General features: G+C 38.4%; 2 protein-coding genes across 3 annotated transcripts; one reads left to right on the top strand and one right to left on the bottom strand.

Moving 5' to 3' along the window:
- Positions 1-2,456: 2,456 nt before the first annotated feature.
- Positions 2,457-10,460, top strand: LOC139912759 (rho-related GTP-binding protein RhoA-C). 2 transcript variants are annotated; one of them, XM_071900661.2, is made up of 5 exons: positions 2,457-2,518; positions 4,326-4,481; positions 6,160-6,280; positions 6,379-6,509; positions 8,928-10,460. In XM_071900661.2, exons 2-5 carry the CDS (start codon positions 4,326-4,328, stop codon positions 9,099-9,101), a joined length of 582 nt encoding a protein of 193 aa, XP_071756762.1. In that variant the 5' UTR covers positions 2,457-2,518; the 3' UTR covers positions 9,102-10,460. The 2 variants fall into 2 exon arrangements, with proteins under 2 accessions (XP_071756762.1, XP_071756770.1); XM_071900669.2 differs by having other exon boundaries at positions 2,465-2,497.
- Positions 10,461-10,469: 9 nt separating this feature from the next.
- Positions 10,470-13,283, bottom strand: tpk2 (thiamin pyrophosphokinase 2). Its single transcript, XM_071900649.2, has 8 exons — positions 13,136-13,283; positions 12,774-13,015; positions 12,079-12,142; positions 11,859-11,989; positions 11,652-11,770; positions 10,939-11,071; positions 10,712-10,808; positions 10,470-10,602 (listed from the first exon to the last, which is right to left on the bottom strand). Exons 1-8 carry the CDS (start codon positions 13,203-13,205, stop codon positions 10,556-10,558), a joined length of 903 nt encoding a protein of 300 aa, XP_071756750.2. The 5' UTR covers positions 13,206-13,283; the 3' UTR covers positions 10,470-10,555.
- Between the last annotated feature and the right edge of the window lie 2,484 nt (positions 13,284-15,767).

Here is a 15,767-nt window from a genome sequence, read left to right on the forward strand (position 1 = left end):
TCTGCAATCATTTATCCCTCACATACCTGGAAAAAGCTATAATCCAGTATATATAAAGCTCATTTGTTTCAGTAGACTACACTGTATTCTCTCTCTGTCTGTTTCATCTTGCTTTATTGGCATGCCATGTAAATACATCTGTGTTACTAAAGCAGAGGGGAAAATAATAAGCAAAAAGAAAGAGAATAATATCTTGTATTACTAAAAGTATAATATAAAAAAGTGAATATAATATGATCAAATGATAATGATGAAAATATCCAAGTGCATTTTTAGATTCATTCTCTTGTTTGAATTTCTATAAAATTATTTACTCTTCCACATATATAAGACCGATTATTAACTTTATTTTCCCAGTCGTATCCCACACTGTGCCTTTGGGAAAAGCATATTTATATTATTTAATTCAACTGTAATTAACACAGAATGTTTGCCATTTTTAGCAATTGCTTTCTGAAATCCATGTCCTTTTTATTACACAAAATTATGGGTGAACATCAACAAAACCTATTGGTAGCATCTGTTATGTACTGTATGGCAATACCAAGCCAAGGGTTTGCCCGAGTGTTTTGAGCATACTTGGTGCAATTCAGTTGAGTGTGCACAGTGGGGATTTAATACCACATTGCAAGTCTTCATTAAATTGACTCGTTTTCTGGAACTGAGCACTTTTCAATCAGCTGTGCACGTTTCCCCAGAATAAAAGGTGCATCCTGCCATGTTCTTTATTCACATTCACACCTGGCAGCTCCCAGCACAACTACAGCCATTTTGTGGGTTTATGAAATTAATAAAACAATATCTCCTGTCAAAAAAGGGTTCTAACTGTGTTGTGGGTTACACTATACACAGAGTGGAAGTAAGTGTGGCACCTAAAATGGAATCAACTATGGATAATTGTGCACAGACGCATGTGAACTAAACCAGGAGACCAGAGGCAATAAATGGGAGCTGCCACACCCTCCGCAACATTACTGCCATTGCCTATGCATGCGACTGGTAATTCCCAATTTTAGGAAAAGATACCAATTTCTCCACTGACAACAGCCTCAATAGACCAGAATGCAATGCAGTCACAAGATTGGTTACATTTTGAGTAAGAGGGCAACACTTTTTCTGGAAAAACTCACTCTGCTATCACACTATTACTCTATTCAACTACCACAAGTATAACCCACAGCTGAATGCACAAGTTCACGCCCATTCTGTGGGGTTGTCCAAAGGCATTCTGGGAAATGGAGAAAATCCTTAACTGATGGAGAAGTAGATAAGGCAAGTTGATGGAAAGTGGGTAATGTACTATATGAAAGAAAACCAATGTTGTGCACTAAAAGTTAAGGTGTACTGTGATTGGTTGAACCTAAATTGATAGGCCCTAATTGGTGGTGCGCCAAGTTCAATGCCAGCTGAACCCAGAACAGGGTGCCAGTATACAGATGGTAGACCAAGGGAAAGCCATGTTTAGCTGTCAGTAAAATAAAAGCCATCATATTCTGGAGATGCTTGGGTTTTGTCATTTTTCATACTGAGTGCACCTTTAACTGTGTGCTGTTGTCAACACAACAGAATTTGGTGGTGAAGATGGGATGCTTTTGGATAGAAAAGATTTTACCACCTGCAGTTTTCTATCCTACCAGCCAGTTAATTGCAGTTCATTGCATTCACCTGGTGTCCCAGGTGTAAAACAGTCTCTGATTAGATGGCTAGAATGAAAAAGAGTTATTTGCCAATCACATTGGCAAATAACTCTCTAGTAGTAACATGAAAATTAAAATTGGGAAAGGAATTAATCATAGCAGAATTAAAAAAAACCTGTTGAGTCAGCTTACTCACCCAAAAAATATTTTTTTTATCAAATAAATGTTTTAAAAAGGTTGATTTATTTCTGTACCAAATATCTCGATTATCCTAAATAAAATACTTATGCAGAGAAAAATTTGCCTACTTAAAGTCTAATAAATGTTAAAATAACTAAAGTTTATAAAATTATAAATAATGTATACAATGATAAATAATAATATTGGGAAAAGGTAAGCTAATGCTGCTTTTAATCTGTGTTGATCACATGACCAGTCTGGCTGGGTCATGTGATGTATTGTTTGAGTATACTTCAATCTGAACTATCTGCTGGTAAATAAAAACAAACATAACAAAAAAATGGCCGCGGGTAATGGTGTACTGAATCGTCACCTAAGTCCGCACTATGCAGTACATTAGTGTGTAATAGGTTAGTGTCTGATTTCAGACATACTCATATAAGTAGCCGTTGGCTCTATTCTTTTTTTTTAACTTGCTGTAGTCAATTTACTTCCGTTTTCTACACCGGTAAAGGAGCACTGAGTATGGTGATTCAGTCTTTCGGTTGGTTGGCTAAACTAGCCTTCAGTCATGATTTCACCGCGTCCTATTGGTTGGAAGTGCGCAGTATGGGCGGATGTTATCGGCGTGGCACCCTCGGGGGCGGGACTGACAGGTCGGACAGGAAAAGAAAAAGAAGGCGAGTGTCTCAGACAAAACGGTAAAATGATGTTTAAACAACTACTTATAATACATCTCTGCTTGTTTACTTTGTATATTGGGGTACCTGCCGAAGCCAAAGATTGAATTAAGATCTCAAAGTTGTTCTCTGTGTGGCCAACTTGTTAAGAGGCCCGCTGTCCCGAGAAACTAGGCAAAGTTAGCAAGCTAACAGTTAGCTATCTGTGATGGTGACGGAATGGGAACTGCTGCTAGCTAGAAGTTAGCTGACACACTACTGAATCAGTGACAAACGTCTTTGTCATAGACTAACGTTATAGGCCATAAACTACCGAGCGTTAATATTACATTACGTTGGTAGCTGTAACGTAAAGCAATTCATTAGGGGTTAAGTTGGTAGATGTAATATTAACCTATACAGTAGAGATAAATAGCACAAAGTTAATTAATTAACGCAACGTTAGCTTGCCAAATTGGCTAACTACGACGGTCAAGTAGCTTAGCTGAACAGTAAGTGCCATTATGCTACCTTTGCCAACACTGTTTTTAGCACATCTATCTAACGTTAGCTCAGGTCATTCTCATAGGTGGTTAGTCAGCTCACAGAAACCAGTGAACCAGGTTATGTTACAGCTAACGTGAAGTTCTAACTTCCGAACTGTGACTTTACAAGGCAACGCTAGGTAGCTTGCCAGTCAGAAACTTTGTAACTATCTGACAACACCGTTTTCCCTGATTTTAAGAGACACTGAGGTGGTGTCATCACCAGTGGGATGACTTCTGCGTGGTTGTCGGGGACGTGATGATTCATTCAAGTGCTTAAGGAAGAAACCCGAGCCTACGGCCAGACAGGAAGCTTTAACCTCCCTGAGTCTGAACGCTTGACTTGAAAAATAAGCAGCGAAATTGGCGTGATTAGTAGTTTTGATGAGACACTGTAGATTGGTGCAGTTTTAAGTGGTGCAGGCTTGATAGACAACACCACCAGTGCCTTCTTTGGGTAATGTGGCTTTTATAGACTTTTTGTTGAGATGTCATTGGTTATTTGTCAGAAATACCTAATGGACATTTTTCCTGCTGTATATTTTAAATGGGAGGGGGTAGAAATTTACTGGTGGTTGGATAAAGTCCTGCTTGAAGCTGATTGGTCTTTGCTTTACTGTGTCAGGCCAATTTCACGCTTGAGTTGATTTTATTTTTGAAGTTGCATCCATCTCACTCCGTTCATCTCCTTACATTGATGTTGCCTGCATTCACACTGCCTTTTCATTTTTTCTTCCATCTCAAAGTAAGGTGTATTGGAACACATTCAGGAAAACTAAAAGGAGATGGCTACAGAAGGGCAATGTTGTTTTTTGACCAGTTGTCACAAGACCATCATTTGGAGGGGATCAGTGCATTCATAATCAGGGCACAGGTGCTTTTCCACAGCTGAAAACTATGTGCTGCACTTTGATACGATCTGTCAAGGCCTTGAGCATCCACTAATAATTTCTAGTGTCATGCAAGTGCTGATTGCATTATTGAAAACATTACTTGTTTCTGCATATGTGGAAGGGGTGCTCTACACTCGACCACAGGTACACTTGCACTTAGTGAGAGGTGAGAGACCACAAACAAATTATGGGACAGCTGTGTTCAGCGTTGTTGCTTTATCAATACAAATACTTGTTGAGAGTTTTGGAAAGTCGAAAAGTTGGCATGTTGGCGCATCAATCCATGCTAGGTTTCTACACTGGTGCTCACCCAAAACAAAACGAGGCGTTTTTACATCAGATCCTGTGTATTGGTAAATGTTTTGACTGTGTTAAGTATTTCCATCTTAATTCCCAGCTGTTTTCTTTCAGATGGCTGCAATCCGAAAGAAACTAGTGATAGTCGGCGATGGAGCTTGTGGGAAGACCTGTCTTCTCATAGTGTTCAGCAAGGATCAGTTCCCTGAGGTTTATGTGCCCACAGTGTTTGAAAACTATGTGGCAGATATTGAGGTGGACAGTAAGCAGGTAAGCTGTTTATTTGTAATTATAAGAAAATCTGAAGTCCAAATATTTATTTCCTCAGCCTTACATGAGTCCAATTACAAAGCATGGAATGTCTGAGTCTCTGAACTTTGGTGCTTTGTCCTAAAGTCTCTCCCCATGCTGAGTGCAGCTCCTCTGAAAATTAGTGCATACACTCAATTTGTTCTGCTAGTCTGACTTCAGTGCCATTTACAGGGTTCTCTGTATTTCTTCAACTGTAGCTGTGAGTAGTGTAATAAATATGCACACAAGCAGAGCAGTGTCCTGACTAGAGTTTATGTTGATTTCCTTATAATGCATGGACATGCCACAAGCCACAATTTTGTTGCTAGGCATACACACCCTGCAAATTATGGTACATCGCTAATACAAAACCCTTAGTATTGGAGGTCACACAGACCAGAGAAGTAGTTCACTGACTGAAGTACATTGAAATAAGGAATCAGAATTTCCATATTGTGTAAAGGCTCTTGATTTGTGATGAAAGAATGGCACAGATGTGTTGCATCATCGGTGCAATGAATTATGGTCATTGTAGTTCACCAACACACTTTGAGCATTAAATCTTGATTGTTTGAAAACTACATTGGTGAGAATTGGCAGCTTCATGCATCACAGCACCCAAAATGAATCCAAAACAAAAAAGTACTTAGCTTGCTGATAATTTACCTGGACGGGCTGCCCAAATATTGACATTGTATGTAAACACTAGACAATTCCATGCAATGGGAATTAATTTCCAGTCTAGCTTGTTTACCTTGTGTAATCGGCCATTAGAATGAGATGGTCAGCCAAGTAACCATCGCGCCCTACCAATTATTTTTTAAGAAACTGACCACATGGCTTTCTAATGGACAGACAGTACACTGCATTCAGGGCTGGGGCTATTTTAATCGGTCATAGCTGTTAATACTGGTCAGATTACTGTATTGGGCTGCACAATCCTTCAGGTACCATAATACTCAAGAATCAAAATACAAAACCCATGCAATACCCAATAACCAAGATTCTCAAGTAATGTAAATCAAATTTGTGGTCCATATGGCGCGTAAACTTGTGTTGGTGTCATTAAATGTGGAGAAAGATGCATACAAATGTCCAGATTTTAGAAAATATAATGATGAGACAAACTGGTAAAAGAGATGATTAGGCAGCCAGCTGTAGGGCTGGTTCAATATAAGGATATCAACATGCACTCTTCAGTGTAGAGTCGTTATACCACTTCATATAGTAATACTTGGTCTTATGAAGTATTGTTAGGTAAGTTGCTCTAGGCAGCAGCTGGAAATGCCCATCCTGGCGGTGAGAGCTGTTGGCATGCTATTTCCAGCTGGATTCATATCACCACTCATTGAGTGTGGGAGGTACAGCATCAAATTTCATGCAGAACTGCACAGAATATCAATAAGGAGTAGGTGGTATTAAAAACATTCCCAACTGTAATTACACCTAACTACAATGGCTGTTATTATCGTATTTTACTTACAGCTCTAGTAAAGCTATATCAAAGAATAACAATGTACTGTTGTTAAATGCACCTGCAGTGTTAATGAAATTGGCATGAGACAGTCTGTTGAAACCTTACTGACTTGTGGCCTGTGACAGTCATGCTGGAGAAAAAGCTGTAATGAATGGGATGTGATCTCCTTGGCTGTTGCAGGTGGAACTGGCTCTGTGGGACACAGCGGGTCAGGAGGACTATGACCGACTAAGGCCTCTCTCCTATCCTGACACGGACGTCATCCTCATGTGCTTCTCCATCGATAGCCCTGACAGTTTAGGTGAAACCTCGGTCGTTCTGATTCTTGTTTTTGTCATGCGTGTTCTGGCTGTTTTTGATTGCTACATGTTCAAAATGTATACCTTGTGTTTCATACAGAGAATATCCCAGAGAAGTGGACTCCTGAGGTCAAGCACTTTTGTCCTAATGTGCCCATCATTCTGGTGGGAAACAAGAAAGACCTGCGAAATGATGAGCACACACGTCGGGAGTTAGCAAAGATGAAACAGGTTAGTAAGGGCATTACCTAGTTAATGGAGCTCATTTAAATACTTTTAGGGGTTAAAACCAGTGGGACTCTTAAGTAGGTTAGCACAACGTGATTGAAACATGGCATCTATCTATTTTGATTGTATACACCAAATTTAAGTAATTTATTGTCCAGTTAGAGGGAGGTCCCCATCACTATAAAACCTGCAATGGTCATGACATCCTTTTGTTTATTAGCATTCATACAGCTCTTGATCCTTGATTATCTTAAATGTTTTAACATTACCGTTTGGGCTTGTGAAATCTTCATCAGCATTTTGGAATTTTGTCTTTTCTTAAAGTGGTAATCTGCAAGATTTTTTGCTTATTTATGACTATCTTTGGAGCCAAGTGGTCATTGCTGTGGTGTTTTTGGAGTGCATTAGTGCACTTCCCAGAGATGACTTCACTCTGTGTCACTGGTCCTGTGAGAGATTTGCATTTTTGTGTATTTTTTATCAAGTGTATTTTTTCTTAAACAAAGAATCTACTTTGGTAGGGTCCTATTTGATATTTCAAAGTTGTTTAAATTCATATTGTACTTCATTTTATACCTTGTAGATTAGATTACATATTAATCTCAGTGAGAGGTCAGAAATGTCACTTGAAAGGGTATGTACATGCCAATGCATCAAACTCACCAGAGATGAGTTTTGTAAAGGCAGAATTCAAAAATGTCTCCACAGCAGAGCATCATGTCCCCAGACCTTCCTAGTGTCTCTGGGCCCTGTTCCTCCTATGTGGATAACTGAGTTAGTTAGCTGGATACCTTTGGTGACAATTTGACATAAGCCTGGGATTTTCTGTTCCTTGAAGCAAGCTTAAAATGTAATCTAACTTGTTACCAAGGCAACAGCTCCTTAAGCCCATCAATGAACTCATTTCCAGACATGGCTGCTCCTTTCCTCAGAGAAGTGCCAATAGATTAAGGCACCAATATAATTAGACAGGCTTTCACAAGAGAATGTGTACTGAGAGATAACAAGATTATTTGGTGTTTGAAAGATAATTTCCACAATTAAAAGTTAATTACCTATATACACTCAAAAAATGAACATGGACACTCTTAGGCATTAAGAAAAAGAGTAAGTCAATTTTATTTTATTTCCAAATAAGTTTCAATAAAATAATTTCAATAAAATAGAAGAAAATAAAATCGAACCAATCCAAAATAGTTTGGTTTGATATCAGCCAGAATGAAACAAATTAAATAAAATAGTTTCAAGTGTAGACATAAGCAAAACAAACACATTTGCAGTGCATTGGCATCATGAGCACAAATTGCATACATTTAAATGCATTCAGTTTATTTTAATTCTATTATAAATAGTTATGATAGGTAATTTAAGTCAGAATTAGTTTATTAGAATTAGTGGAAATTTGTCATCCAATTGAAATGCACTGGCCCAATCAGGCCAGTGACTGTGGCCCAAGATAACCTCTAAGTGGCCCCGGGCCATCGGGCAATCCTTATTTTCGAACTCTGATTAAAGGTGTTTGGTATTTAAAGGCAATGCCTCAACAGAAAAACAGACAGGAAAAGTCCATGGCCCGAGGCCATAGAGAAGAAGCCATAGCTCTGTTACATTTTTTTTTCCAGATTGTTATTATTTTGCCTTTATTAGACAGTTCAGTGTAGAGAGCAACAAGAAAGATTGAGAGTTGGGATGTCATGGCTACATGGCATACGTCTTAGCCAACTTTTACATATGTATTGTACCATTATTAAGGATGGAAACTAAAATGTATATATGTTTATACACAGTTAATTGTGCAGCAGAAGCATGTTATTTCTTAGAATGTTTTGTTGTCCTGTAGCCTGGAAAGAAAGAGAAAGATCAAGAGCTTACTTCATCCTCTATTCTGTGATGTTACTCAGATGTACATTCTACATAGATTATGATTGGGAAAAAGTGCCTTTGAACTGGACCCAGGATGACTTTCTGGGGATAAGATTATGATTTGTTGTTTGAAACTGCCAACACTGCTATAGTATAAAGTTAGATTGAAATATTCAAATGGGCTGCCACAAAGTGCGTCTCATATTCATTGACAGGATTTCCAGGCTATACAACTCGGTTCAAGTTCAGCACAAATTAAAATCTTGGTTCTCTGAAATTTAACGTAGAGGGAGACTTGTTCACATATCAACTGGACTGGTCCAGGCAATAATACTTGTCACTTTGCCATGCTGTAGCTTTATATTGTGGAGGTAGCAACTGCAGACACAACATTACATGTCCTTTTTTTATTATCTTTGAGAATGTTCCTATCACTTCTTTTGCCTTTGACATATTTTTCTACACTAACCCTGTACTTGTTTTTTTTGTAAATATGTCATATTGTCATATTTGTTCGGTTCAGCTGTTAATCCTTTGCTGCTTGATCCATCAAAACAGGAACCAGTGAAGCCAGAGGAGGGAAGGGACATGGCTAACCGCATCAATGCCTTTGGTTATTTGGAGTGCTCGGCCAAGACGAAAGACGGTGTAAGGGAGGTGTTTGAGATGGCCACCAGGGCGGCGCTGCAGGCCAAGAAACGAGGCAAGAAGAACGGCTGCCTTCTGCTATAGAGTGTTGGGAGAGACGGGAGCGGGAGGGAAGGGGAAAACAAACCACGCCAAGGAAAAAGTATGCATCCCTCTTCTCTGTCTGCCTTCACACTAAGGTGGGCAAGATTTCACAGGGGGATTAGGGACAGGGGAGAAAAAAGTCAAACCAGGCCAAAGGAAATAAGAGATGAGAGGTCAAATGTATTGGGAAAAATGGAGTATATAAACATAAGGCCAAGGTGATTGCTATTAGCTTTCAAATGAAAATAATCGCGTGGTTAAGATTTTTTATTAGGTCCTCAACTAAGAGAAGGTAAAGAGAAGAACATCTCTCTCACTCAAACCTTTCAAAGTGTGGCAGTGCACTTCAGTAGGCCTGCCCATTCTCTGCTGGGAGTGTGATGAAGATTGATATTCTCTGTGGTCCTACGCCTCAGCACTATTTGTTCTGGTTGAGACAAGTTCCAGAAGAGATCAGGGGCATCATTGCATCCAAAAAAAAAAAAAGTATGCTTGCCCAGCTTTTGTCAGACTTCCGTGGCTTGCAGTGTGTCTGTCTGTGCTTGTCTTTCAGTTCTGTCCAATCATTCCATAGGTGTTTTTATTTTCTTTTGTTTTCCCTATGGATAAATAGACCAACCTAACTTCATGTGGACCGGCCTTTCTCTTTTATGAACCAATGGTCCAGTATTATAGTTCATTTGATACCATTTTCATTAATTTAAAAAAAGCTAAAAGTTTTTATTTGCATTTGACCATAAATACATATTAAATGCATACTTGGATAATGAGACCAACTGATTTTTAAGTGTTTTATAAGCTTGTTCATGTATTGTATAAATGAAGAATTTAGTTGATCCTTAGTTAGGCTCTCGAGTCAGAATATATTGTTGAGTTGATGTGGACTGTCAGACACACCGTCAGGGTTTGAGAGGAGGGTATGCGTTTGTATACAGTTAGGTATGAAAGCTTTTACAAATTGGCATATTCCTCTTTTAAGATTTGTTGCCTGCGTGCCAGGCTGTTATTGGGAGTTTTAAAATTGGACTTGTTTTTGCCTTTCTGCCAGTCCACTCACGACGTGTCTAGAACTATCCCGTTTCATTTTCTGTTGTACTTTCTTTTAACTTTCTGTGATATTCTACTGGCTTATCATTTTGTATTAGTTGCACATATTTTGAAAAAAAAAATCAACTTAAAAAGACGAGTTCAATATTTGAAAAGAACATGATGTCAAATTATGGAATGCAAAATGCAAGTAACTCATAAACGATTGGTTATCTGTGAGAGGAAGAAAGTCTTTTGTATACAAATTTATCCTCGCATTTCTCCAATTGTCTTTTTAAATGTATTCTAAAGGAAATAAATTGTAACAGGGAATGACCAAATGTGTCACGGTTCATTTTTACACACACTGTTTATTTGCAAACCATGTATTTGGCATTTACAGAGCGTGTATCAGATGGTGTTCACTCTTATAATGTTTGATGGAGTCCTGTGATAAATTCCTGATAAAATGGCTCTGAAATGAAAGACACAAGATTACCAGTTACTTTTAAAAGGGATCTGGAAATGTCAGCAGATGATGTCAGAATTGTCATTACAGCTAATCTCTGTAGAAAGCCACAAACCTGTGTCTGGCTCGATAAACGAGTGTCTGATAAGAAAGTCCAAGACCACCATGGCACAGTTGGGTTTGAACTCATCAGCGACCAGCAGCTCCTTCACCTGAAACCAAGGCAACATGCTCAGTCTATTGTCTTTTGTTTGACATCTTTATACATGCATCTTTACACTTGGATCATCACTTTGACAGCAATGTGTCTTTCAAGAGAATCCTTCACCAGAAAATACTAACCTTGTCAATTGGCAGGAGGTAGAAGTCTTGCACTTCTCCGTCTCCTATTCTGGGCTTGAAGTCAGGAGGAAGTTCCAAATCAAAGACAAACTGACTCTCTGGGAAGACTCCCTCCTCATCCTCATAGGTGTAGCTACAAAATGGGTTTAGGTAATTAGCTATGGAATGGCAAGATGCATGCTGTTAACTTGTCTTTTAGAAATCAAAAGACTTTTACTTCATTTCATAGTGACAGGGTTCCTACACTTCTCTGGTAAAGTGTGAAACGAAATCAATAATTTCCAAGAATTTAACAATTTGGAAACAAATGTTGAAGAGGAATTTAGATCATATTAGACACAATACACATTTCATACAGTTGTAGATCCGCTAACATTTCATTCTAATATTTGTTAGTGTGAGTGATCTTCAGTGATAGAGATCACTGACCTAGTTGGTGGGCATCATGTCATGCCAATATGAAATCCAGGCAAGAATCCATTCAAGAAATTAAAGTCTCTCTAGACAGTTAAAGTGAATAATAATAATAATACATTTTAATTGTATAGCGCTTTTCATTATTCTAAGCCACTTTACATAAACTGCACTACTACTTAAAAATGAAAATGCAAAATTAGAGTGAAGAAACAACTAAATAAGAACAGATAAAGTGAATTACAGATGAAAACTAATGCTGCACAATTGAGTTTGGAGGTGTTTTTTGTGAAGCTCACCTCACTGTGCTCACAGGCTGAGCCTTCTCAGCCAGGGCTTCTGGGATACACGCCTCCTCCTCGCACTCTTTCACCAGAGTGCGTTTGATGCCGATACCCGCAGCCAGACCGCCCGCCGCCTTTGGAGATACAACGGGACACACATATCAGCTGGAAGTTCATTTCATCCCCCGTCTCATATGGCCGGTCGGGACGGCGTGGACTCACCAGGTTGTCCAGTCGTCCTGGGTAGGTCTGCTTGGTGGGGGAGCGCCGGGCCAGCCACATGCTGAGCTCCCCACTTTCATGCACGGTGTATCCGTTGATGTGGACTCCGTACCGCTTCACCCCGAAAAGACCTGCTCAATGGCATGACTGTTGGCTCACGCACCACTAACCATGACAATATTGAGTGCATGTATAGTTCATATGGTACTCAGGTACTTACTGGTGGCTGCTCTTTCCATCCACATCAAAGGAGGGTCACAGAACCTTGGCATTACTTCATATTTCTGCAAGCAGAGATTGTTTTAAATTTACTACATACATTAAAGATGTAGAGTGTAGTTGAGGTTTATGTATCCTTCACTGTGTCACAACTATCTTACACAGGTACATTTGTGTATGTATCAGGGTTGAATAGAATTGAGAATGCATGGTAAAATCCAATTAAATTCCTGGAGTTGGAATTGGAATGTCACTCAGCTCTAAGGAAACAGAATTGGGATTGAATTGGAATGACAGGAAACCTGTCATTCCAAATTCTATGAAATTCCACTTCTAAGAGAGGTTGTCTTGACTATAAATCAAACATTATGAATCAAATAAAAGACAGTCAAACATCAAACACATTCAATCATAATGTATGTATTACGATTACGTTATGCATCACATACCAGCTGAACGGTACCTTTAACATAATATGATATTCAGTATTGATAATATATAAAAGTACATGTAATCTCTGATATGTGGTAAGAAAAAACAAAAATAATACACAGAATTTCAGAATTAGATTAAACTCCCTGAATTTCCAGTTCAATTCCAATTCTGTTTCCTGTAGGTTTTTCCAAATTCCAATTCCTCCGTTTAATTGATGAGTTCATTCATGAATTGACCCCTCCCCTGCATGCCGGTCCTGACCTCATCTCTCCATCCTCTGAGGCAGCTCAGCTCAGCTTCTTGTCGCACAGTCTGCAGGACAGCGGCCACAGCCTCTGACCTGCTCTCATACGAGTCGAGACTCTGGCAGAGAGAGATCGCGCCGCCCTGCGGCGGACTGAAGACCTCTGGGTAACGTGCCAATACGGAAGCAAACTGGGGAGGAATCCAACCAACTTGTTGTCCGGAAATCTCAAAGCGAAAGCAACTGGCACGACAGGAGCCTGTGTGGAACGGTGAAAACAGTTTGGTCAAAAGCTAATCTTGTGACTGGTTGCAGCAGATTTCTACTCGTCGTGCACGCTACATTCGTGCCATTATTTCACACAGTGTCACGCGGATACCTGGTGAATGGAAGTTGTTCATTCGGCGGAGAAGTTGCAGCATTTTATCTGACCAGGCAGCGTTGGCCATTTGGACTGCAGAGAACTTCTTTCTGTGAACAATTGAGTCAACTATACTAATCCAGACTCGACTGATAGTTACACTAACATTAACAACAACAACAATAATACTTATCACGATAAAACTGCTGCATTCATGCACTGACGCCTAGTTTAATACATCCATGACTGACACTGTCTACTCCATCTTTCTCCTCTTCTTCTGCTTTATTTCGCGGTAGACTGGGAGTGTTGCTGCCCTCCACAGGATAACGCAGGCTACTTCATTTTATTATCTTAAATGCTTGAATTTTGCAGTGTTGATGTATTTTTTCTTTCCAATTCTGTTTTTTTCCTCATTATCTCCCAGTAATGTTTTAAAGAAAATTCATTAACGACCATTTCAGTGAAATCCTTTTTCAACCGTTTCTGCTGAATAGTTGTTGCATTCTATTAGGCTAATGCATGCCTTATGCACATTTACTGTGTTATTGTCCTAATTTAAACTGGAACAAGATACAGACTTATCTTAAAATCCCTCTAAGTAGGCCCTATTGTCATACAGACTGCTGGAAAACTACTGTTTCAGGTAAAAATTTCAGCTTTAATGAAATAGTCATAAACAGCTAGAGAAGTGCTGTACTGAGCAGAAAATGCATTTGTGTTTCAGAACATCAGGACTTACGACTATCCACATTTAAAATGTTTGGAGCAAGAAAATGACATATCTTACAATACTGCTCTGTATTGTTACACAGACTGCTAGAGAAGCCGTGTCAGTTATAGTTTAACTTGAAATGCGAAGAACCAATTTCCTCAGCCAAGGTCCATGCTGCCTGGGCCTTCTCTGCTTAATAGAAAGTACTTGATAACTACAGGAACAAGAGCAGCAATGACAAGATTTTTTGTGTATTCTTTTATTTATTAGTTATGCTATCAATACAACGCATCTTTCAGGACAACAAAACATATTGGCACTTTTATTTGACAAAGTTATTACACATCCCTCTTAAAGCATGTAGATTCATATTTTTGCCCTTTGCAGTAAAATACCCTTCTTTAACACACCATGCTCAGTAAAGCCCTTGTTCAGTACTTAGTAACTAGTAACTATAGGTACATGCATAGACCTTTACAGGTCAACGCATGAGCTGTCTCTGCAAAACAGGCCTGTAAACACTATTGATAAAGTTCTGTAAAAATATTAATGTTTCTCAGTGTGTGGAAAAGAGAAGCAACTATAAAGTACATTGTGATGCTAATGTTCTGTGGATACACACACATCTTCAAACCAAACCAAATCAGTGCACAGATTTTAGTGTGCAGAATCAAATTCCATCCTTAACTCAAAGAATAGATGATATCAATAAACACACCCCATAATAATCTCCTTTAGTTCCAGAAATGTCAGTCAATTACATGAATACTTAATACGATAAACAGACGATAAACAGAATAAACCTTTTTCTGAAACTCTTACACTCCACTGCCAGTGAAGTAGGACCTGAGTGGCCTTTCAGCTCAAATGAATCATGTGGCAACAAGGCTTAAAGGGTCATTTTCAAATGTAATCCATTAAAGGTTACACATGATTACCTGCTTTAAAATGTAATGAGTAATTCACAAGGATTCTCATAGCCAGGAATGTATTTTTTTTGTTAACCTCGCCTATTTTGGTCAACTTTGCTAGAGAGTATGCAGTTAAACAATTTGTTCCCATTTGCAAACTGTATAGCATTATTAATGTGTTTATAACCTCCCAATCTAAATGCCCTTTTCAAACATGTTGTGTTTATGTTTCTGAGTAATCATCTATTTTTTTAAGTAACCACTGTTATCTAATTTTTTTTTTATTTTTTTTTTACAGTAAATGGAATGTGTTTGTTGGTAATCAGATTATTATAATTATGTAACACAGAATCCATTGCTCCCCAACCCTGGATGGGACCTCAGCAGTCCTAGATCAGGATTTTTTTTTCTAAAATGCAAAATTTCAAGGTGTCCCTTTAATACTCAATGTCTGGTGGTAACATGTTGAACATGAATTACCACAGGAATAACACTGTTTCGATTCCATCAGTAGAGCCATGATAAAGTCAGTGTTTCAAATATAACCAGTATGTGAAAAACTGTCCTGAATTTAAAGAGTGACAATCATCAATACCAGCTGAACAAATTCTCTCACGTTTCTCAGTAAAGTGAATAAATTATAGCGAGGCCATTCAGGTCTTAATGACAAATGTGGCATTGGAATTTCACACAACAGAAAATAATGACAACCTAAAACAAGTATTAAAGATTAGTGTCCTGTCATTAAGTGGACTACCTTATGAAATGAATAACTAATAAATTAGTAACTACAAAATGATAGATCACCTTGGTAGATGGTGATAATACATTTATAAATTCATAAATGTATTCATAAATGTAATACATTTCTGAATAGATTTATGTTGATAGTTCATCATTTCTTATGAGATGAATGTAAGATAACATTTGTACAGTCAATTCAGGTAATAAAACATTTCATAAAGCAACAGAAAATACACTTAATATATTTTCTTAATAATTTCATATAATTGACACTGGAAAT

The sequence above is a fragment of the Centroberyx gerrardi genome, chromosome 14, assembly GCF_048128805.1.
Source record: "Centroberyx gerrardi isolate f3 chromosome 14, fCenGer3.hap1.cur.20231027, whole genome shotgun sequence".
Taxonomy (NCBI): domain Eukaryota; kingdom Metazoa; phylum Chordata; class Actinopteri; order Beryciformes; family Berycidae; genus Centroberyx; species Centroberyx gerrardi.